Raw genomic sequence first — 25,366 nt, forward strand, 5'->3', positions numbered from 1 at the left:
TTTTGATGAACAGTGTAACTAGGTTCCAAATGAATCCCTATGCCTCGGGCCCTTTGGGGCTAACAGGAAGAAGAGTATGTTAGAAAGGGTGGTTTGCTAGAAGAAAATGTGACCTGTTTGGTTTGAGAGTTGGCTAAGCTACATTTTATTGCACAGCACATCTATCCATTGGTTTACAGGTTCCTTATTTATGGATTTTGACATGATGGATTTATATAAAATCGACGTCAATTGTTTGATCTTCACTAAATGCAGATCATAATTAACTGACCCCTTCCAATAATAATTGAATTTGTGAAGTGCACTTTGTGATGTGAATGTGAGTCAATGCACTGAAAGAATTCAAATGAACCAACAGTCCCTACAAGAAATGTGGGAGTTGGCACACAAAGAACGTCGTGACTATAAGAGCATGGATGAAAAACTGACAAGAGAATAAAAGAGTGTTTTTCATTATGCAAAATATGGGTTTAAATGCTGGATTTGAATGTAGACACAGTTCACACAAAAATTTTAAACAGTGGGGCCTGAGAACAAAAAGGGGTATCTGCCAGATTTCTCTCTTATGATGCACAGCCTTGATCAAGGCCTACAACAAAGCCTTGAGGCATCCATACTTCAAAGGAGCAGGCAAAAGATGTGATGCCTACAATTACCACAGATTGGGTGCAATCAGGCATGACCAGAACCTATTTGGGGGCCAGTCATTTTGCCCCAAAACAATATTTAATTCTCAAGTAAAACCAACTCATCCCAACACTAAACACAGAATCATCCTAGGCCCAAATGTCTGACAAACTGATTACTGATGGCACAAGTAGCTATTCATGTAAAATATTACAGAGCCATATGTTATTCAAACATTACATATTCAAGGTCGGCTGCCTATTTCAAAGAGTAATGTGAACAAGTTTGGGTCACGTTTGTCTATGATTGCCTGGGGTTCAATTTTGATTTCCTCCCTCATTCTGATCAAGGTGGGGGGAAGTCCTCATTTACATGTGCAAAATGCCTACTTTGCAACTGCACAGAAGCTGCTGTTTGCACGTAATGGAGACATTTTTCCAGTATCCATCGTATTTTTTTTAAATGGTGCAAACCACTCCGATGCTGTGCCCACTAAAACCATGGCCTTCTGTATCTATGCCGAAGAGTAAAAGGATGTACAACTCTTCAGTACAGTCGAACTAGCAGCTAAGAACTGTCGTTCGTTAATTTTAAACAGCTGTAAATCATTTAGTTTCATTGTTTAACTGTAGTAACTGCACAATATGGACACAAACACAAAAGCACCCTAAACGGAATGTCTCAAGACTGCATCCACGTTTCAGAGTTGTGCACTTTGGCACTCCTTTTTGTGTGTTGTCTAATGTTCTTAGTTTCGATTCCAGTCTTTTAAACTTTTGTTATTCTATATGCAAGCTTCATATAAAATGTTAAGTTTATGTTGGTGAAATATTTACACACAGTTACACATTTATTATTATTATTATTATTAATGATACACTTGTACGCAAATTGCGGTTAGTGTTCTCTGCCTTCACAAAAATGGCGGCAGTGGAAAAAGATGCGCTCAAAAATAATGCAGATACTACAGTTGATGACGATGATGCATGGTTGTATGGAGGTATAAATAAACGATATTGTTTAAGTGTGTTTAAAATGTCTTTAAAAACCATGTTCATAATTTTAGTGAATTTTGTAAAGTAGCCTATTCATGTGAAACCTTGACTAACGAGACTGAAACTGCACCTTTCCACAGTAGCTTATTCCACAGCCAGTAGTAGCTTATTCCACAGCCAGTGCCTATTCACAAAACAGTTATGTTTTAGCATTACATACAGGTAGGATATTAGCATTATTTTGATGGAATTGGCTTTCATGAAGTAAGAAAAATCTTGAGAGTGTTCTGGGAGATGCTTCTAAGTTTTGTCATCATATTTAATGAATGAATAGATCAAAACCATAGGAAAGGTGTCATGGTGATTTTGGAAGATGTTTCGATCGAGCATATTAAACAGTCTGGACATTGACTTGTGAAAGCTTTTAATAAAGTGCCTTATAGTAAAGTCTTCTAATGCAGTCTTGAATGGGAACTGTAAGGTATTTTGGATTTGAAGCTGGAGGAGGTATAATACAATCACAACATTAACTTGACTGCAGTTGCAAAATAACCCAGTGACTAATTATTGTAAGAAGATAAAGCAAGGAAGCAAGTCAGCTCTATTTTAAAATGCTTTGATCAAAATTCCCAGATCATTTATAATCATGTATCCCATTCTCATTATTTTTCATTACCTATTGGGGGCGAGGGGTGGAGTGGTGCCAGTTATTTTCCACTTTTTTGGCCATGATGGGTACTAAGCAAACACACTAATATTTTTTTGTTTGAGCACTTCAGTCACCTTTTAGAAACCATAATCTTGCATAATGTTGTGATTTATTAAAATTGTCACCTGCTTTTATTGAGATCTTTTGACTCCATCGTTTCACACATGGTGAAGGTAGGCCAAAATCTTAATTAGCACTGGGGCAATAAGTAATTATTGTGAAAGATAGATATAATCTACCTGGTGCAGTGAGTACAATCAATTGGAAATGAGTTGTTAAGTGGCCTTCCAAAATGTCATCACACAGAGAAGAAGTTCTGGTGCGCTTTGTGAAAAGACACCATCACCATACTTTGAGTAAAATTACTGCACTTTACATCATTGGTATGGAGTAAAACAGAATATTCATTTTCACAAGCAGTTTTAATTTCTTCTGTTCTTTTTTTTTTTAAACAATTTATCAGGCTGTTTCAGCCATACTTAGGGAGTAGTGGAAGTAGCACAATCACACTTTACTACATTGCAGTGACATCAGTATTGTTAGTGGTTGAATTCACATTCAAAACAATTTAAATGTGTAATAGGCTAATCTTGGTCTGCAAGGATCTTTCCTTAACCTTCCTCATTATATAAAATAGTTTGCCGTATCACCTGCTTTCAGAGATCTCGTACTCCAAATAAAATTTTTTCTCAAATTAATTTGCATCTGTTACTTCTATAAGCATCATGCACAGAAAGAGACCAAAATTGTGTATTAGCTTTCCCATTAGTTGAGAGTTTCAGGACATAAAGATATCTATGCACAATCCTGATTTTTGTATTGTTGACGTTTCATAGTAATGTTAGTAGGCATGTATCTCAAGAGTTGAAGGTATTATCCACCCAGATTTGGAGAACTGGTTTTTCACACTAAGCTTTATCCTTTTATTACACAACAATTTTACACCCAACTAGTCTTTTAACATTTGACTTTATAAAATCTTTAACCCATCACATTCAACTTCCATTTAACTTGCAAGTTGTGGTATCCATGGTTTAAGTATTGGTTATATTTGCTGTAGCTGATTTGTTCTTGGTATGGTTAAGCTGTCTGGTGACCTTAAATTTCATAAATGGATGTGGAAGAAATATTAATTTTTTTTAAGAAAATGAGACCTTGTCATGCTCTGTCTTGGCAGGAAGTGTTAATGGTAAATACTGTTGTATTATTCTTGCTTTGTGGTTTAATGGTACTTTCCCTTTTGAAGTTTTAAATTGCAATTCATGTTTTTTTGTTTTTTTTATTAAATTACACTTAACTCACATTCACTCTTTCTGTTGGTTTGTAAAAAAAAAAATTTTTTTTTCCCAGATGATAACAAAGGTGAAAGAGAGCATGCAGAATCCGCAGCTACACAGAAATCTGTTATAAAGTAAGTTGTCACATGTACAGGGTCATAAATGTGTCTATAATCTTGTTTGTTTTACAAAAAGAAGGCTGGAAAGGGACTTTACTATATTTTTGTCCTTGAGGAACAAGCACTCGGAATAAAAAAAATCATTTTCCCTTTCTTCTATGGACAAATAATTTTGTTAAGTTATTATTATATAATTATTTTACCACATGTCATATCATATTTATATGTTTGTTTCCAAGGGAGGAGGCACCTATTCGTACAGGGCAGAATGGAGTCAAACGAGATGATAGGGAGGAGGGAGAAATGGTAAGTTTTGTGCGTATGAATCTACACTAAAATTAAACATCTTTATTTTTTACCAATTTTAACTTTGGGCCTTTCTGCCACTTCAAGATTCAAGTAACTGAAAATTGTGTAGGCTAATTAAAATAATTTTATACTATAAAATTCACTAGATTGAACACACCACAGAGCATTATTTGATTATCATATGAATATTGTATAAACCAGTTTATTATTTGTATCATTCCACTTGTTAATTTTTGCACCCCAACAAACAACAGATATAATTTAAAGTTTGTTTTGCTATGATAGTGAGAAATATCCTTTGTAATTAATGTGTGCATTCACTGTAATTATTATCCTTGAGTCCAGTTTGACTGAAATCTAAGCCATGATGTAGCCATCATTGCTGGCATGGAGTAAAACACAAACCAACTTGACAAAACTGAAAAGCTGCATCACAAGAACAAAATGGAATGTTACCTTAAATATCTGTGACTATCTCTACAACAGACCTCTCCAGAGTTTTGAATCTTAAGTATTTTCCTCTCTGCTTTTACAAGCACTATTAAATTTTCCACATGAAAGGATAACATTAAATGGATATGTTCACCAAAGTTCGGTTTATATGGAGGGAGTCAGAGTTTGCAAGAAAGGTTTCCCCACTATTGTCTGATCTCCTTTTGTTGTCTTGCAGTAATCAGAAAACTAAGAATATTTGTGTGTCTTTCATGACTTCTTCTTTAACTGACCAATTCCAGCCTTCATATCACTTCAGTCAGCATTCATTTTTGTACGATAAAGTGATGCCAGAGTTGTATGCATTATATAGCAGGTGTTGTGACTTGACAGGTTAGAATGCATACTTGTGAATATGATTTCTTTGTCATGATATTTTTCAAACAAATTTTCTAATATTGGGTAACATCATTTTGTCAAAGTGCTTTGGCTCATAGATGGTATGTTGATGTAAGACTTTGTCTTGTATTGAATAATTTGATAGATGATGATAACATATTTTTCAGAGTGGAGAAGAGGGAGAGACACAAGAAAAAGATGACGACGATGACTCTGATGATGATGATGTGCAGGTTACCATAGGTGATATCAAGGCTTGGAATGTTAATGAGTGAGTTATTGAAACTGTGGTGGCAGTGATGGTGGAGTATAATCTTTTAGTTACAAATAATAACAAAGAAAGGTATGCTAAAATGATATTTTTCCAGATTGGCCTTATTGGTATCAGTTGAACTATCATTTTTCTGCCTTGAACATATCTTGTAAGTAGGACTAAAAGACAAAAACCATGTCTTTTGCAAAATTGATTTGTCTAGGATTGTAAAGCAGGAATAAAAAGTTGTGATGAAGGTTTTTTGTCTTCGCTAGAGGGGTTGTGGGGGTCATTAGACTGGGTGGATCTTAAAATGGTAATGCTGCTTTGTCCCTTTTGCTCCAGACAGCCAAGGAACCTTTTTAAAAGTGGTGCTACTTACCAGAAGACAGTTGCAGGTGATTGACAGAATAGATGAGTTCTCAATTAAGCTGTGTGTGTATGTTTTATAAAACTATGTGGAGCACAAACATTTCTGCTTCATTGTCTGATGACCATAGAAATTATTTTACTACCCTTGAAGATCTCTGCCACAGAGCTCAATAAAATGCAAAAGAAAGCAAAGTTTAACCTTTCTGGTCAGCGACTTCCCTGTAAATACTCACACCTTTTTGGGTGGTTTCCACTTCCTCAGACATAATCTGCCTCTGGTTTTGGAGCTTTAAGGGTAGTGCAAAACGTGGTATGTGATCAGCAAAAATAGGGCCAGCTATACCTTTTTTTTTAAATAATGATGAAAAGCTCATGTTCATGCAGCCTGATTTTGTGTTCTAAACACAAAATACTATGTCACTTGTCTGTGATATCGCTCCTCATGTCTTTCTTTGCAATCTGCCGCTGTGCCTTCTAACCTTATACCAGCAAGCACTGTCTAGCCCAGGGGTGGGCAATTAATTTTCCCAAGGGGCCGCATGAGAAATTGGGATGGTTTTAGAGGGCCGGACTAATATACTTAACTGTTTTACCCAATACTGTATATAATAAAAAATTTTTATTTATTTATTTTATTTATTTTTATAAAATTTTTAAGTAGCTTCTCTATCATTGATACATATCAGATGATGTGACTTTCAGTCCCTCCCGCCTCCCCACTGTCTTGGCTTTTATGTAAAAGAACTGGTTATTGGCACAGACCCTCAGAGGTTATTCTAAATACTCAAGGGGAGGTTACTGGCTAGGTAGGCTACTTTTTACTTCCGAATTCTAACAAAAGGGGAAACTCTAGCAAATTCTTATTATTAGTCATCAGGTAAATATTAAAAAAAGAGAATTTACTTCTTTAGAGAAGGATGGAACTCTGTGGCTGATGTTTTCATCGGTAGTAAAGTAACTCTTATTGTCATGTCATGGAATAAGTGTTGAAGAATGAGAATTTACTTACAAATTTTATTTTTCACTGGCCCAGTAGACTTCTGTCTTCAAATGTTTGGGTGATCATGGGTATCACAATCGAATTAATGTCCTTGGTAAACTTTTTTTTTCTTCTAATTTTGTGCCTTTCACGTATGTTCCTCAGATCTGTTGCAAATCGGACTGTCCTTTTGCTGCCACAAACATTCACTCATGTATTTTTTTTTTTTTTTTTAATTAAAAAAAAATTTTTTTTTTTTTTGCTTGTAAAGGAACCACAACAAAGCCAGCAGTGACAACTAAAGGCCTGGACATTGAAGCTCAAGGCACCATCAATGGCATCCCAGTCTATGAGTTTGATTTAGACAGCATCAAAAACGAGGATAAGCCATGGAGAAAACCTGGTTTGTTTTCATTTAGAATTCTTGGTCCATCTCCTATTTGTGGTATATCATTTTTGTTTTTGTTTTGTTGAGGATCGGGCAACTTTTTTTTTCTGACAATGAGTTTTGTAAAAATCACACCAGATGGTTCTGTGAGAAGTTGGTCCTTTTTTTGTAGGTATATGGGGAATGGGGATAGGGAATAATTGTTTAGAGAAATTGTTGTGGGCAGAATGTGGCACATCAATGACAGTAGGAAAGGGAATACAATAATGTGTTATTTTCTATTTTGTTTACAGAGGAAGATTAAAGATTAAAATATTCAGCTTAAGCACAATACACACTTAATGGTACTAAATGGAATGCTTGGGGTGTAGCTGTTAGCCACTCAAAGTTGCCTTTACCGAGACATGAATGTTAAGAGATGGAAACAATGACTCTTATCAATTTAAATTTGTGTGCATCGATATCTATATATAAAACAAAAACCAAAAAAGTACATTTTTCACAACCAGACCTCCTACAAGCACACCGAAATGAAAGAGAGGGAACAATTTTTTTAGCATGAAGAGAAGTTTGTCCAAATATAATTTATATGTGCAGACAAAATATTGTACATTATGATTTATAGCTATTTAAAGCCTTTATAATTATTAAACAGAGTTAATCGTTGAGCTTTTGAATATTTTATTGTTCATGCCCAGGTCACTGTTCATTAATAACAGTTCGGATAAGTGAAAACAGTTTTATTTTCTCATTCTCGACCCTCCTGTCAAACTTAGGAAAAAATGTGTCATGTAGTAGCCAACAGCTATGCTCACCTTCAGCCCACAATTAAAGGTGTAAGATCCAGACACAGGAATACTGAGCAATACTATCCTCTTTCAAATTTTAATCTGGCTAGGTCACAATTTGCTTTCATTGTCTTGTTTTGTTTCTGCTGCCTAAAGTGTAAAATAGTGACTTTAGGTTGTAGTTGAATCAACTTGGTCAAATCAGTAAATGGTTGAATCAACTCTGGTAGCCTCATTTTTGACTTTGCCAGTAATCTCTGACATCAAATATGTTTCATCAAAGAAATCAAGAGTCCATATGGGAAACTGTTAGAAGCAAAAAAGGAAAAGAAGTGGAAACTCAATAAGATAAAAAGACAGATGTAAAGCTTCTTAAAGCTTCTTGAAGCTGTCACTTTTGCTGTTTAGGTTCTTTAGTTTCTTTTACGGATGGCATGTCAGCTCAGTGTGATCAGACCAGAACCAACAGACAAAACTGCCTTTTTCTTTTTGAGAAGCTTGAACTGCTCCACAAACTGACAATTATTCTAATGTTAGGTCAGGAATGCTTATTTGGGCAAAAGGCTAATGTGTTGGATTGTTTATGTACATGATTATTTAGCATTTTCTATCACTCTGTCAGTGTAACATTTTTATGTTACTGACATGTTATTCTGAATTTTTTTGTTGCTATATGCATGAAAACACTTCCAAATTTTGTGTGTGTGCCTGCCCCATCACAACAGAATATGTCTTTTCAGCATTTGGATTTGAACCCATGTTCATTTTTAATTAACTATAGTAGTCTTCTATAGAACCAATAGTATTCATTTCTTATGATACCTTTCACTTTGGTTTTTTAGGTGCCGACATCACAGATTATTTTAACTATGGATTCACCGAAGAGACATGGCAACTGTATTGTGAGAAACAGCGCCGGCTTATTGCATTGAACGAGGGAACAGCACCAGTTCCAAAAATTGTGGTAAATCTAGTTCCCTAGTTCATTTTAACATTGCGTCAGGGCATATCATAAAGGCATAGTTTTTGTTGGTTCAGTAAATGAAAATAAAAAGAACTAACCATACAAAATGTAAAACATTTTCTGTATGATCACTAAGCTTTACTTTGGGGATTAATGACAATGTCCTTTTACGTCACTTTTGCTCCCAGAAAAAATAACTAGGTGCCCAGTAGTGTAGTGGTTAAAACACTTGCTTGTCACCACTGCAGTGAGTGGTTCAGGGTTCAGATCTTGTTTCGGGACACTCATCTGTTCTCAGGGCTGGGCATCAGGGGTTTCCTTCCCTCTCCCTCTCATCCCATTGTGCGAAATCGCCACAAGGTTGAAGTACTTTCCTACTAAACAAACAGAAAACATACTGTGGAGTTCGCAGATGTTGCTTTATGCTGACTTAAAAGAAAAAAGTCTGCTTGTGTCTAACTGGTATTTCTTTCATTCAGACAGTGCATACAGCGTCCTCTACAGGGCATACAGACAAGGATACCATGCCAGGTGAGAACCTTTGTTACATTCCTTAGGTCATGAGACTAGGATGATTGTCTTTTATTAGTAGCAGTCTATACAACAATACCAGTGTAAGCTGTCAGTTGTAAATGTATTTTTACAGCTTTGACAGTGCTTCAAGGAACATCCCAGCGAACTAGCAAGTTGGGTTTAAACGACAAATACCAATATGCTGAATCTTTTCTACTTAAAAATTTGAATTTTGAAAGAACCATTTAATCATATTTAAATACAACTAAGCTCAATGAAAACAAAAACATTTCAGAGCAAATGTCAGAAGGAAAAGACTGATTATGATTTATTTAATCTTTCTTGAAATTATTGAAGTATTTTATATAATGATACTAAGTGCCAGAAATTGTGTACATTTAGAAATTCAGTCTTGTTGATTGAATTCATCATAGAATGGATCTTTGTTGTTTGTATTTTTTATATGATTTTGTGTTTTGTTTATGATGATGAGTTGCAATGATATAGCCTTAGTTGCTGGCTTGGCATAAAACACTAATTCCCTCCTTAATGATGATGTAATTTGAATTTGTGGATACCCAATCCTTGCTAATGAGATTTTCCTCTTTTTTGGTGAGACCAGTACAAAGCCTGCTTAATATTAATTTTTGTTTCTTTTCATAAAAATTAGTTTTTTCAACAAAATGTGTCTTATGTTCTTCTAACCTTTGGATGTTAAGGCTTGTTTTAACAAAACCTGAATTCATTGCACATAATAAGGATTTATAAGCCATACCAAAATTGACCAAGAGATGTTGCCTTTGAACAGCTGCTCGGCGAGTTCTGGCCCCTGTCACAAAACCTGCTGGTCAGATCAACGTTATTGGTGCAACAGCCAAGGATTCACGCCGGCCTGAGTCTGAAGGGGATCCAATTCCTGTGGCAGGCAGTGGATTGTAAGTAGTGTTATCCTTCTTGCTTTTATTTTTCATTAAATGCCAGATGAGAAAACTAAGTTAGTTTCACAAACCATCACAGTTTTCTAATTAATTCCTTAGCCATGTGCTTTTTAAGGAGGTTGTATCTAAAATGTGGATAAAACTAAACTCCCATTACAAATGGAAAGGAACTGATTATAAATTTTCCTGCTGATCTTAAAATTCTGCAGACAGTAGGAGAATGCTTAAAGGAATAAGAGAGTGGTGTAGAAGATTTGCTTTAAGGGATAGGCTTAAAACTCTAATGGAATGCAAATTATTTTGTGTGTGATCAATTGGGGAAAAGAGATAAACACTACAGCTAGGAGGATTGTATAAGGATAGGTTGATCTTGTCAAGGGCTCAACCAATAGAGCAGAAATCATGCTAATTAGGAGCATCTGTGTACAAATGTAACATGTAATTGACCTCTTTTTGTGCATGATGTTTAGTATGCATTTATCTCAAGAACTGAAATGGTTATTTGCCCATATTTGAGGAAATAGTATCTTAGACTGAGCTTTACCCAATCATTAAATAGCTCATTAGACATGTAACAGTCATGTCTGAATATAGAAAGTATATGTTATGGAAAAATATTTACTGTCTCTATTGCCAAAATTGGGATATAATATTATTGAAGCTGTCTTGTGTTGTTTAAAGTCCAAACAGGAAGTTTGTTGTGCCACCCCCTGGACTACCTCCCACAAATTTGCCACCACCTCACTTACCTCCCTTGGACTACTCTTTGCCCCCACCTGGACTGCCTCCTCCTCCAGGGGTACCTCCTCCCAGTAAGTGAAAATGCCTGGTGATATCTTTTGGTAGTTTGGATTACAACTTTGTAGCTCATTTTGTTTTCATATTTAGTCTCTTGATCTTCAAGATCATATCTGCAACATGAGAGATAAGGCATCTGACAGGACTCATCTTTGTCCTCAGTGTGGCTCAGTAGGATTGGGGAGCCTAGGTGTTCTTGGACCAGTGTTACCCTGGTCTGCCCCTCTGTGCCTTGCAAGATAGTCTTAGCAAGACTGTTATGATATGTGGTATATCAAATACCTATTTCCTCCTCATGCTTTTGGCTCCTGAGGACTGATTGTGCTGTGCTTAGCTCACAAAATGTACACAAGCCTTTGGGAGCACTTTATCCTAGAGGCTTTAATCATCTTGAACTGTTAGCAGAGCAGGTTGATTTCAGGTCAGGATAGCAGGAACACAGTTGAATAGATCTTCAGTTATGGCATGCTACAAAACATCCAATGAATAGCGTACCCTTTAGCCCTTGTCTAATATTTATGGGATACCTAAAGTTATCTCTCCTGTCATTTGAATTTACTGGAATCAGAACATTATTGCTGAATGTTTGCTAAGATAATGCAGTAAAGTTTCTTTGAACTGAGTCCCCCTACCCTTGTATTGTGAAGTCACAGATGTTATAAGTTAATTATTAAAGTTATCTGCTTGTATGTTGACTACATATAATTGATCCTACAATGATCTTATTTTATGTTACATTTATAAGTTATTGTTTAAGGATAGAACTTTTAATTTTCAGAGTTTGTCACTGATTATGTAATTTTGTATGTTTGTTTATTTTGCCCTTTTCCTGATTTATCATTATGTTTTTTTGATTTTTTTTCCTTGACACACTGTTCTTACTCTGCATATGACAACTATTTACAATGTCAGTTTTGGGGTTTATCCATGATATAGCCCTAGTGTAAAACACTAATTCCCTCCGTGTTCTTTTTTGCCACTGGTGACTAGTTACTGAAGCTCTCATGTTTCAGGCATGACTGTCCCGCCACCAGGTTTCCCACCTGTGCCAGACCCATATGAAAGTAAGTATTAAACTATGTCAGCTTTGTCTCACAAATAACAACACAGAATTATTGGCATATTCATGAGTCATAGGAGACTTAACCAGGTGTCACTTATTGTGTTAAAGATGCATTTGTAGGTCAGCATGTTATATCCAGATCCTGCTCTTTTTGATTGCAGATATTTGATCAAATGAGTACTCATCAATGGATGATAAAATATGCACACTATATATATTTATCATTCATAAAATGAACTGCTTGGCTATATTGTTGGCTAACAATGTGTTTGTTGCTAGCCAGGTGTTGGGGTTTTTGAATCTCATCTGTTTTATGGTCTGCTTGCTGGTCTTAACTTTAAAGTTAGGACATCAAGTTTTAATACCGATGGGGTTACTGTCAATAGTGGGGGCGGGGGGTATTTTACAGCCTACTGCAGAAAATTGCAGATGATTGTGCATGGACTAGACAACTTTATGAAAAAATAAGCTTAGTCATAAAAGCATGTATTATTAATCTATTTTATCATCGTGTATTGCTTTGCTTTTTGTGTGTTAAATATATTCAACAGTCCATACTGAGTAGTTCACATTTTGTTTTGTGAACAGATGTTAATAAATAATGGCAAAATATATTTTGTAAATTGTAGTGTCTTTTGCAGTGTCGTAAATTTCAGCACAGCCGTTTAAGAAATATATAACTTTCAAAGTTTTTTGTACCTATAATCAAAACAAGATGTAAAATCCCACTCGAGTAATATAGGTACCACAACTACTGTAACACAAAATGTAACCATTGGAGTGGCATGCATTGAGCAGCAGCACAACAGTGTTCCCTTCGCTTGTTTTTTAAACAGATGATATTATCTGAGCTTCTGATATGCTATAGTTTAAAGGACTGGCAGATGACTGTGACAGCTTCTGAACAGGAGAGCAGCAACATTTTCTTGAAAGCTGTTTTAATGTTTTTAATTTTTGGGTTCAAAGTACTGGTGCTATGAATGAGGTCTTTAGAGAGCAACATACATTTGCACTTGGACTGGTCTGTAAGAGTTAAGGTTATGGGGCGGGGGTTGGGCTAGAGGTGTTCACAGATTTTCAAGGGTTCCTGTGCGTAAACACCTGTATATACTTAGGGCCTACAGTATTTGGCACCAGTAACCTGCGGGCATTCTGTTCTGTTTGTACTTGAAGCATGTTCCTAATGCTGCTGACAATTGTTTGACGTGTGAAACAACAGCTTGTGCACAATGGCTATGTGTAATTTCTAGTCAGTCCTTGATTATGCTTATGAGCAAAGTGAAGACAACATGAGTGAACTTCCTTTTTTATCTTTGTAATACTTCTTGGTACTGTATTAGTTTTTGAAAGATGAGAACAGATCTGTTTCATCTTGCTTATGTGACGGAGTAAGTTTTTAATGTTTTTCTTTCTTTAAGCTCATCATCATATTGACAGTTCACAGAAAATAGCCTTAGACTGTCCAGTGCAAAGCCAAACTTCTGCACATATTGCTGTAGTGAACATGGTTGCTGTCAAGTGAGCTCTTTCAAATTGAATAAAATAAGTCATAAATGTTTTATTTAGCAAGGATCTGTAGTACATGCAATTTGCTATGGTGTCTGAACAACCAGATATTTTTCTGGGAAACGCGAGGCCACATAACTGGGTGATATTTTGCATTTGGTGGTCACATGACATTCTGTTGCTCATGCACATGGATTTGAAGGTCACTTGACCATTCTGTTGCCAACAGCATCAGCAGGCTTCTGGAACTTCTCTTTCTCACGGATCTCAGGTTTGGTTCTGTGTTGTTCTTGTTACTTTAAATGAATTTTCAGACCAGGGAAAATCTGCACAGAAAATACTATGCGCTTGTTTTTCTTTTTTTAAATTATCTGTTTCTATGAAGTGTTATTTGATACCATTTTTAATAGCATAAATGAAATTACATTTAATCTTTAGTTGTTGGTCTTGTTTTCATTTTTTTTTTCATTTTTTTTAAACAGTCTTTATCACTGTTTTGCAGGAAAACTAGGAAATCATTTGTATGATTCATCACAATGTTAAATTGTTTTCATTTTTTAGCCAATGGACAGTTGATAAGGTCATGAAACTCAATAATATCAATCTATTAGGTGGCTGGAATGAATATTTGTAAATCAGTATATAGTTTTAGTTTATAGGTTTGTAAAATCACTGTGTTATAACAATCAATTCCTATTTTGATAATAAATGTGCATTAAAATAGGAGTGAGTGCTCTACACTTATGTCAAGAAGATATACAGTGTTTAAAAAAAAAAAATTGGCAAAGTGCTCAAGACAACGGTGAAAACAGAGACAGTAATACTCAACACTGGTAAATGGGCCCGTTACAAACTGTTGATGCTACTCCAACATTGCTTGACACTTTACCAAATGGTCTGCCTATGTCACATATTAGAGTCAGTTTGTTTTCTTTATCTATTACTTGTTAACTTTAACAATGTTTGTAAGGAAGCGAAGTCAAGCATCCAGCCATTCAAGGTGAGTGGGTGCTGGGTATGACTGGCAGTCTATGGTGTCTTGACCCTGACAAGGATAATCTTTAAATCCACCATAGAAGCTAGTCGGAATGGGGAGTTAGGAAGAAACATCTCTAGAGATGCACTCAGACGCATCAAATCTAAATCAATATCCTGTGGGTGAAATAGCTATTGAAAACCTGTGGTAGCACTGGCCTTTGTTGTCTCCTTGCTACATCTGGTCATTTCATTGCACATGTTAAACAGCTTCTCGTAAGAGATGCAGTCTGTTATTTGGACCTGAAGATATGTTACTTGGACTTGGTGTATTCATTTTGGAGCATTTGCAGATTTGTCTGTGTATGGTAAATCCGGTTGTTAGCCAAGCACGATCAGCATGCCAACAAGTTCGCTTAGCCTTAAGCAGTTTGTTCAGCACCAAGGTGCATATTTCAACTGGCTTAGCAGATGCCAAGACACTGTGGCATACTCATTGATAGTTTTACAAAGAACAACATCTAATTGAAAAACAGATGATTTGTAGCACAGTGCACTCTTTGCTTTGAATGCTTGTTTGTCAGTATTACCCAGAGATTGTGCGAATTTAAAAGCTAGTGCCAAACAAGGGCGTTGGTGATAAAGTCCAGTGACTTTGCTATATTGGTCTGAAAAGAGATCTTGAGAAACATCAATGGACTGTGCTATATGGTCACCATGTTTGTGTATATCCCAGTTCAGGATGTGGTGTTTCTTTGGTGAGTTTGCAGAGACATTGACTTGACTAGATGAAACTGAAGGTGTGCAACATCTCTGCCGTTCTGATCATCAGGATTAGATACTTCTTCAAAATGAAGTAGAAGTAGAGTTTAGTGCACTGCAGTAGTTCAGTAAATCAGGAACTAAAAAAACATCAGGACTGTAAATTTCTTCTCGATGCATAATAGAGTTGGAAAGAAAATGTTGCCAAAGTCCTTTGTCCATGACCAAAATAATCCCCAAAGCAAACCAGATTAATTGCTGTTCATAGGTAAGAAGAATATGCAGGACAATTTTTTCCCCTCTGTATCACTGTATGCGGACTCTTCTGTCTTTCCAAAACCTAGTCATCGGTCCTACGGTTTCTTACTGGTGTCTTTCTGGCCATGGAAGAGTTTTTTGCCTTGCAGCAGTGGTGTAATGTGCAGGCACTATTCATACCAATGGAAGTTCCTTTCTGTCAAGTATATTAGTTATTTGTCGTCAGTATCACACATTTCAGTGTCTCCCCACAGGAGCCTGCTAATAGGGCAGTCATTGATACAGGCCTCAACCAATCTGGAATGAATTTTCCTCTTTGTCAGTTATCCAGAGTTCTTTTGTGGCCTAAACACTTTGTTACACCTATCTCTCCTAGTGAGATCACAGCCAATATTCTCAAATGTGCTGTCTTGGTCACGTGTTAACATCAGGATTTGCTTTAGGAGTTTACTCCCTTAGCCCTTATCTTTGCCTTGTAATTCCATTAATGAAGTGGGATTTTTAAATAGTGGGGTTTTGAAGTTGTTTACTTGGTATTGCAAACTTTTGTAGGTAAACAGAAGGTTTATCCCAAAATATATCTTGACAAAATACAATGGAAAGAAGAACTTATTTTTGCCATTTCATTTTGTTGCGCAGTTTTTTTGCTGCATGTTATTTCCAATTAATTATGAAGGGTCGGTTGTCAAATCAGTCCCTCCATTGTGTCTGTTACTTGGATTTCAAATTATTATCATCATTTGAATCAAACATGTACAAACATTTCAGCATTTGTTTTCTTGGATTCTCAGAATTTCGTGAGGAAGGATAAAACTGTGAAGTTTCACACAAAAAATACTAATGAACACTTTGACAACTGCTTTTTAATCAAGAAGTCCTAGAAAAGCACTGTGATCTGTTCATTATCATCCGGCCAGTATTGTACAAATCACATGCTCAGTATGATACTGCAACTGTCAGGTGCAGTAAGGCCACTGGTCACTGTTCGGAGACTCCTTTATTTTTTGTGGGTTTTTTTTTTTTTTTTTTTTTTTTTGGTAATTACGTGCACAAAAGCCATGTAGGACAGCATCCCAGAATAGAATTCAGTCCAGTCTCAGCATAGTTGAAGTGCAAACAGTGTACATTTACTACCTAGTGTTGGTATGATTTATTTTGCAGAGAACTATAAATATATGTTTCTGTGTAATAGGGAACATCTCTCCTCCCCCCCTCCCTTTAACAATAAAAAAGTCACAGTGAGTCTGCCAGCAAATGTTACCCATTGTTTCATTAAAAAAAAGATGCAGCTGATTGAGGTATAGGTGAATGTTTTTGTTTTATAAGATAAAAGCAGGGGAGTGTGCATTGGCAATTGCTCCAAAATCACTGTCTTATTACTAATACTACTAGCATTTCCTTATTGGCCATTTCTTAATATCTGGCCAGTCTTGTTTTAATTGTTGCTTGTATGCTATGTAAATGAAACTTAATGAAACTCCTCACTCATTTTAGCTCTTAATTTCTGTCTTCCGTTTCTGTTATCAAGTTGCTTTAGATTTTAATTATGACACTACTTTGACTAGGTTTGCATTTATTGGGTCAGTATTTAAAAGAATAACTGTAAAACAGATTGTTTAAAAAATGTGTACTGTTAAATTCTTCATTCCTGATGTCTGTGACTAAACCAAAAACAAAAAGTTACCTTTCTAAAGTTCGCCAACCAGACAGTACATTTCAGTAATTCAACATAATCGCGCAGTACTCATTGTAATCATTATCTTTTTAGAGGTTTCCACACTACAGTTAAGAATGCAAATTAAACTGATTATTTCTATCTGAACAGTAATGTAACAATAATTTATAAATTGACATTTTGAAAAAGAAAAAGCTCTAGAATAGAAAGACAGTGGTGTCACTTAGCAGAAAGAGGTGCCTGTTGTTTGCTGCAAATTTTTACATCACAGCATCTTCATTTGCATTTAATTGTAAAATTCATTAAAAGAGAATGGCATTTGAAACTCAAAACTGTTCAGGATGTTTGCAATAATTTTTTGTGATGAGCACAGACATAGTTCAGATAATGTGCATGCAATGATCTGCTGACAGAACAATCAGAAGCAGTCTTTCTCTGTGATAGGTAAAAGGTGCATGCATTCATAATTCTCCAAAAAAGGTGGATCCATTTTATTGCTTGTAAATTTCTTGAAAAATTTGCAGATGAAGAATGAGTTTGTTTTATGTATCATCAGTTTTCCAACTACATTGTCAAGTTTAGCAGTGTTAGTTTTGACATACTTATTTATCTTGTGCTTTTCGAGTTAGCATTAGAGTTTAACAAGTTATGTATATATTTTAAAGTATTCATTACAACCACTTTTTTTTTTTTAAAGCAATACCATTAACACTTTACTCCAAAGTAGTAATGAATTGAAAAATATGGATTTAAAATGTCTTTTTCTTTGTTTGAAAATAAACAAGGAATATTTGTAAAAGGAAATTCAGCATGTTAATAATTTCTTTCTCTCTGATTTCAGCATACTTTGCAATACCTCCTCCTGACAGGTGAGATATTTTCAGTTTATGAGTTGACTTTCTGCTGCTGGAAAGTAATAATTGCTGCCTACTTGCTACCTTCCTGATGTATGATTGCAGAAATGCAAAAGAAGACCTTGAATTGTTTTTATTCCTTGTTACTCTTCGAGGAGCATAGGGCCGCAACAAGACTTTGAATTATGGTAGAATTAATTGTAATGGAGGCTGGTGGAAACATTGATTTATTTTGCTTAAGGCTGGAGAATTTTTTTTTCTCTTTGAGTACTTCCCCTGCCTCACTTTTGTTCTTCAAGCTAGGCTTCCTGTGTTATACTTAAAGTCCCCAGTAGGACTACTGGGCTTTTAGACTCTTGTGCTCATCACTCAACAATGATAGTTGCAGAAATTTGCATTGGTTGAGAAGGTGCGAGTGTTTCAGTCTAGGTGATTGAGAGAGATTTTTAAACCAGCCAACAAAGGAGATGATTATGGATGGAGGAAGGGAGTATTTTGCTTACCACAGTCTAGTCAGGGAAAAGGAATCTGATATGTGCCCCTAGAAGCATAACCAGGTGATGTTCCAACCTAGAAAGGGGATAATAGGCATTATTTGTTTTGATTAATTGAGAAAGTTTCTGTGATGTGAAATAGGAGTGTGCCACCACCTGGCTTTGAAGACAGGCAGCCCTTCAGCTATAGCAACACACACCCATCTTTCACCAACAATAGCTACACCGAGGCCTCCAGACCACAACCTACCCACCAGTGGGATGCTGGGTGAGCTGAAGCTGAATCTAACATCAAATCCTCCAAACTTTTTTTTTTTCTTTGAGAAAAGACCAATTGACTTCAGGACATTTTTAATCCATCTTTCTCTTTCCACTGTTATCTACGTTCTTCAGTCTTTTTCTGTCTGAACTAAAATGTGCACATCAAGCATGAAGACAAGACTATAAAATACATAGAGTAGAAATGCAGATAAAGCACACAGGTATAGTAAGAGTGGTTTGTGAGTTTTGTTCCCATCTTGCATGCTGAAGATTCCAGCCCATGAAAGAATGTCTCAAAATAACATGGGCTTGCTGATACATTAGCCAACTGACCTTAATATTCTGTCTTTCAAAGATGCATTTATTGATGTGCACATGCTGTCATGTACATAGCTTCCTTTCCATGAAAAACAAGTTTTCAGACACACACACCTGCTCTCCCCACAAATTGTTGGTTGTTTGCAGACCTTAGTTGAAATGGTTTTCAAACCATCAGTTAAATTTATCAGCCATTTTCAGAAAAAGCACACCTAAATGTAAATGTATTAATATAAATAATTTTGATATTATGTTGATGAAAAAGTTGCTTTATTTGCAATATTTTTTGAATCATTTAGAACTGTCACTGACATTTGATAACTAGTGACAATATTAGCTTTCCAGTACCTGACTTATTCAAATGCCTAACAGTGTGAAACTGCTGACTTAAACTCTTTGAATTTTCAAACTCCCAGCATAAAATTGTTTACATGTTCAGACCATTAGTAAATTTTCATTCTATGATTTTGAGCTCATTTAAGTTATTTAAGAGTTTTTCTATGTGATAAGACACATTGATGTACTTATATGAAAATCCAGGTGTATACAAAAGTTGTTTGTTGCAAACAGAAGTACATACAGTGACCGTAGCAGTGAAAGGGATTGGGAGAGAGAGCGAGAACGACGTGAATCCATACGACGAGACAGAAGCCCACACAGAACTGAGGAAGATTTCAATAGGTAATTTATTTCGAACAAAGTTCAGAAATAAAAATTGTTTCATTAGCGAGAAGTACCATCAACATGGACTACAAATATTTACAAAAATGATTACTTAAAATCTAATGTAAGGATGAGGAAAAGCAGTGTGTTGACAGCTAAAGAAATGCCTGCAGAAATAATACCAGGTAGGTGAACCATAGAACAAGCTATAAAAATCATAAAAAGTAAGATTATAAAAACAGTCAACTAAAATTCCCAGGGAAGTATGACACAGGAGTAATCCTGAAAATTCTCAGTTTTGCAGTAGCTGGGTTCTATGCCACTTATTTTTATTGTATGAAGAATTGACTGGATGGTATTACATGGTCATGCTTGCAGCCAGAACTTTTAGCTTATGGTGGGGAAGAATGGTTCACCACAAGAGAGGGAGATCAGAAGCTAGTAACCGTAGTAGTCATTCTTTTGCTAATTACTTGCTTCTGACCCAACAAGTATCTTCACCTCCCTCTGCTGATGGGGACAGTTTGGCCCTTAAATCTTTGCTCCTACTTGTGAGGTATCTTATAGTGAGTCAGAATTTGTTGCTTCACTTTTAAGCAACTGGTTGTGAGCTAAGATTTTTTTTCTTTAGGGAGACACAATGGAGAGGTCATGAACGGGAGAGAGAACGGAGAGAGAGCGTGAACGTGACCGCGATCGCTCTAGAGATCGTGACAGGGAGCGTGAGCGCAGTGATAGGAAGCGTGAGAGAGACGTCTTGCGACGATCAAGGTCAAGAGAGAGGGAACGCGAACCTGAGCGCAGCTCAAGGGAGGAAGAAAAGCATCGATCACGAAGGTATTTGCGCTAAGTGTGGAGATGTTGCTATGGAACACACAGATATTTCTTCTGACCAGACAGATGACTCCACTAACCACAGAAACATACCAATATACATCTTGAATAATTAGAGAACTGTTCATTACCCTTTCTATCATAGAGAAATTTACATTCCCTGTGCACAGTTGGAACAGTAGTACCCTGGGCCCAGATACAAACTCCTACATGCCCCCATTTGTAACAAGAATTTCTTGAACCATTAACTGTTCTGCAAGAAATAGTTCTTTGTATTCTTGTAGTAAACTTGACTCGAAGAGTGTCAGTGACTGGAACAGAGACAGCAGTTTTGATATATTCTGTTATCACAAATTTCTTTTAAAAAAAACTGCATTGAAACCTTATTAAGACCTTACGTAATGCAACCCCTCTTAGAAATGATCTATAAATTTTTGAAGACATAAACATTATTATGACTACCTCTCTCACAAAACTTCCGACCTACAGTTTGTGCTCTGTTGTAAATTTCTTTTACAGAAGTTGATTCTTGAAAAAAAAAGGTATCTTTTAAGATAGACTGCTTCTGCCATATATTACGACTTTCTGCAGAAATAACAAATGACTAGTTCATTGAGTCACTATTTTTGCCCAAACTGATATTGACCACCTGCCTTCAGTCGAATTGACCCCGCCATGACTATCTCAGCTCCCATAAAACTGCATTGTCCCAACACCGAAAGTCCAATTGACACATTCTGTAAGAAAAATCTATCACCACGACATGAATAGCTATTAACCTTAAATAGTACCAACAAAGCCATGTGTTAGAATAAATTCAGCCACTATCTTAATGTAGTCAATACACATTCAGAGAACAAATCTCACACCTGGCATTTTATTGCATTTGAAAGTAACATTTCCTGAAAAGACCATGGATTTCTTGTTTAGTGGTGTTTTTTTTTTTTTTTTTTTTTTTAGTTTTTCCGAAGTTTGATATATTTTGATTAATACTAGTGTAATACTTTCATTATTTGCCTTCATATGCACAGTGCATTTAGCATTATCTTTTTCACTGCAGATCTGATTCTCGTAAGCATCGTGATGACTCGGACAGTGAGTCCAGATCATCAAAGCACAAAAGCAGGCGGCGAAGACGAGAGAAAGATGAAGAAGGGGGAGAAACTGGCGGCAGTGAAGATGCTCCCAAAACAGAATGAGCTGATAGTCTTGAAGTGCTTGCATGATTGTAACTTTCTGTGCCTGTTAAGATTCAGCATTTCATTCTGTGATGTCCACTTCAGTATGCATCTCTCCAATATGGATTCTGTTTGGTTGTTTTCTGTGAATGATGTTGAAAGATTGTTAGATGTTTTTTTTGTGTTAAGCAGGATCGTGCAGTTGTTAAATGGTGTCGTGATGCTTTAGTTAAATATGCATCTCTGCAGACTCTTTGAGTGATGGACATTGATGAATGCATGAAGCAAACTTTTGATGGAATCAAATTAGAAAGTCACAAAAATGAATTCTTTTGTTATCGTCTTCAAAGTTATGGATGTTTTTTATGTTTGTGTACAAGCACGCATGCATGTGTGGGTGTGTGCTTGCATATAAGCAGACACAAAACAAGGCAGCCAAACCCAGCACAAGACTTCTTGAAGTGATCTTCAGGAACTGTGAATGTCAGGCAGGGAAGTTGTTGACTACAGGCCAAGATGAGAAAGCACTGCCCCTGAGGTTTCCTTTTTATTGATAGGAAATTATGAAAGTTATGAGAATTGGGTGAAGAATAGGGACCTGAAAGGATCCTAAAATGTCATTAAGGAAAAAAACGAACAATCCAATTAATCATGGTAGTTTCTAATCATGGCTTCACAGTTCAGCACTCGGGAGTTTTTATAGATGTTCCAGAATGCGAGCAAAAAATCAGTTTCTGTAGTTGAACCGATACAAATGTGTGGCCTCAAAAGTAGTGATGTAAGCCATTTATGGTTTAGGCTGATTGATTGTTGACATTAATAAGCTCAAAATAATGGCGGTGTGAGATATCTTCTACAATATCTGGGGTATCTAGGATATCGTCTCATTTAAAGCACATGACCGGTTCACCTTCACCACTCAACCCAACATCAGAAAAATGAAACTTTTTTTTGTTTTGTTTTTTCCTTTAATGATTGTTGTGTGATCATCATCTCGATGAAGTATTCTAAAAGAGTGCACTTTTTGGTAGAAAGAAGACTTGTACTTCACAAAAATACGGTGACAACTTGCAAATTAAAAGAAAATGTAAAGGCATTCAAGACATCACTGTGGCGACTTTCGGTGCAGTAGGAAAACAGCATACCTGTGAACTGCTCGTAGGAAGGATAGGTTTTTAAGCAAGCCGTAGTAACAAGACAGATTTTAAAAAATAAATTGGGAATAGAGAATGTTTTAATGCTGCATTGAACTTTCAACGCCAAGTAGCAAACATATCTTTGTAAAATAAGGCACATACAGTCATGTACAGGCCCTCATTATGACCATAGACTGCAGTTCGTGGAACATAATCTGGAGAGAGGCTAAGCTGTGTATTGATGTGAATACTGAATTCTTTTACGGTTTATTTGCTATTATAAACTGCAAAGTGAAAGTTAACTGATCTGAATCGTGGGAGTGCAGATCGCCGTGGCCACAGTGACATTGCAAAACTTTAGATTGGACTGATACGATTATACTGATCAAAATATGGGTTGTGTCATACACGTCTAAAAAGAAACCTGTCGTTGCGTGTCTGATTTGCTGGTCTTGTGTCTGTGCCACAGTAGTCTGATCTGTCTCAATAGTAATTCAATGTTGTCGTTTGTCGTTGATCGAAGCATAAAATTGGAAAGATGCGCACATCATTAACTACCAACGGCCCTGGGTGACCTGGGACTGGGTGGCTGGCACCACCACCACTCCGCGTGCAAGGACCATTCTCCGTCGGCACACGGCTGCTGTCACCACCACAACGAAGAGGAACACGAAGGAGCCGAGACTGACTCCCACGTACGCCCCCACACTCCAGAAGCAGCCATCTTCGTCAGAACCATCGGAACAGTCTTGCCAATTGTCGCAGCGGTCGTAATCCATCACACATTGTCCGTTGTCGCACTGGAACTCGTAGCTGTCGCACCCCTTACGCGCCTCGATAGTTATGGGGCATTGGCGCAGGCCGTCCCTTGTACGTGCAGGTTGATGGCCTCCAAGTAGTCAGAAAAATAGGTGTATTTGAAGTAACCCATGGAGCAAATGTTGCCATTAGACTTGGACACGTAGTTATTGGCGTCCCACACGCTGATGTGGCACTGGGAGCAGTCTAGACCAGAACCGGAAATAGTGAGAACAGTGGTGCTGGTGCTGTCGAAGCCGACTTGACAGAGACTGTCATACTTTTGGTTGTTTATGAGGTAGTAGAAGCTGGGGCTACTGTAGACGGAGACAGAGTATGTGTTGCAGTAATCGTCGAGAGTTTCTCCTGAACACGGAGAAAGGCAGTTAAGCGCTGTATAAATTTTAAACTTTAAGCAAGACACTTTAAACAAGAACAGCGAGATTTTAAAGCAAATGAATCAGCCTTAACTTCACCTACTGCACTCTCTTTGACACACACGCACACGCGCAACGGGTCCTTGATTTGGGGGGAAACTATCCATCTTTTCCATGCAACACAACGACCATGTACAGAATACATACCGTCAGCTATTAGCATCAATAACCTATGCCTTCCTTTCACTGGCGCGGACACCACCACTAAAACATCTCATAATTATGTCCGTCAGATCACAGCATACTATGCAGGATCTTTCTAACGTAATTTCACATATTCGTGTTTACCTTTAGTGAAATCACACAGGCACAAAATGGAGAGTAGGAAGACAACGGTGTAGCGACTCATGATGAACTAAAAGAATCTCTGCGTATCGATGAGAATGACAATCACAGTCTGTGAACGTACTGTCTTCATGTGACCACTACGTCACGTTATCAGAAATGTTTCGCAAGAGGGGTAGTGACTAGATTACGGGTGTATGTCATAATTAGGTGAACATAGCGAGAGGTACATCGTTCTCTCTCTGAGATATCGTATCTCAAACTTGCTTTTCTCACTGTAATCAGCTCTCGTCTCTAAGGGACGGATACTCCCATCAGATCATCTCTCAGAGATTCTCAACCCTTTTCGCGACTGTACCCTCTAATGGTGAAAGCATGTCCGCGGGTACCGTTCGCTCATGAAAGTAGAACATTTGTGGAGCAAAAGTTACTTCATGTCATAACAGAGCTGCAAGAAACTGTTCCGTTGTAAACTAGTCTGAGTATAGTATCAATAGCCAGAGTTGAACGCGTGACCACTGTCGTGATGGACCGGAAATAAGTCGAAAGTTGAAGACTTACAAAGCTTTGACACCTAGCTTTGGAACTGATGTCATGGGAATTGTACAGGAATGCCACAAGACTGAAACGCATCTACGGGATGCAAAATTTGTAAAGCGCATACTCACACTCCTAAGGAGCATGCTGTTAGCGCGTAAGAACAAGAACGAAACATGGACAGCATAAGAGGGACAGGAAAACAAACAAAGTAACATATGAATTATAAAAGAATAAACAACAGTACTAAACGAAGAATAAAATCAAATACAAAAACACAAAGAGGAACCAAATAACAAGAACAAGAACTGAGAGTAACATGATATTGCAAAAAGAAGGGTACGTGTGAAAAAGGACTAGCATTATGGGAAAGGTTAGGAGTAATGTTTACAGAAGACGTGCGTTATCAGTGAACATGTAATGGATTCAATAGTGGGTAGTTAGTGGATATGGAAAGGGAGATAATTCCATT

The 25,366-nt window shown here is 36.8% G+C and overlaps 2 protein-coding genes across 2 annotated transcripts; one reads left to right on the plus strand and one right to left on the minus strand.

The window, feature by feature from the left end:
* Positions 1–1,513: 1,513 nt before the first annotated feature.
* Positions 1,514–22,044, plus strand: LOC112559098 (pre-mRNA 3'-end-processing factor FIP1-like). The gene is made up of 16 exons (XM_025230023.1): positions 1,514–1,627; positions 3,682–3,742; positions 3,967–4,033; positions 5,035–5,138; positions 5,466–5,518; positions 6,743–6,874; positions 8,490–8,611; positions 9,091–9,142; positions 9,933–10,059; positions 10,744–10,874; positions 11,874–11,924; positions 17,941–17,968; positions 18,590–18,715; positions 19,597–19,707; positions 20,321–20,526; positions 21,584–22,044. The coding sequence occupies exons 1-16, from the start codon at positions 1,549–1,551 to the stop codon at positions 21,928–21,930; spliced, it is 1,797 nt and encodes a 598-aa protein (XP_025085808.1). The 5' UTR covers positions 1,514–1,548; the 3' UTR covers positions 21,931–22,044.
* A 602-nt stretch (positions 22,045–22,646) lies between these two features.
* LOC112559103 lies at positions 22,647–25,090 on the minus strand. Its single transcript, XM_025230032.1, has 2 exons — positions 24,361–25,090; positions 22,647–24,001 (listed from the first exon to the last, which is right to left on the minus strand). Exons 1-2 carry the CDS (start codon positions 24,419–24,421, stop codon positions 23,679–23,681), a joined length of 384 nt encoding a protein of 127 aa, XP_025085817.1. The 5' UTR covers positions 24,422–25,090; the 3' UTR covers positions 22,647–23,678.
* Positions 25,091–25,366: the final 276 nt, after the last annotated feature.

Source organism: Pomacea canaliculata, linkage group LG3, assembly GCF_003073045.1.
Source record: "Pomacea canaliculata isolate SZHN2017 linkage group LG3, ASM307304v1, whole genome shotgun sequence".
Lineage (NCBI taxonomy): Eukaryota > Metazoa > Mollusca > Gastropoda > Architaenioglossa > Ampullariidae > Pomacea > Pomacea canaliculata.

Bases quoted from the DNA above. Each gene is read 5' to 3' on its own strand.
- LOC112559098 (XM_025230023.1), top strand. From the start codon at position 1,549: ATGGCGGCAGTGGAAAAAGATGCGCTCAAAAATAATGCAGATACTACA. The intron at 6,875-8,489 runs GTTTGTTTTCAT...TTGGTTTTTTAG, and splicing joins TAAGCCATGGAGAAAACCTG to GTGCCGACATCACAGATTAT. The intron at 18,716-19,596 runs GTGAGCTGAAGC...TGTTGCAAACAG, and splicing joins ACCCACCAGTGGGATGCTGG to AAGTACATACAGTGACCGTA.
- LOC112559103 (XM_025230032.1), bottom strand. From the start codon at position 24,421: ATGAGTCGCTACACCGTTGTCTTCCTACTCTCCATTTTGTGCCTGTGT. The intron at 24,002-24,360 runs GTAAACACGAAT...CTCCGTGTTCAG, and splicing joins CCTGTGTGATTTCACTAAAG to GAGAAACTCTCGACGATTAC.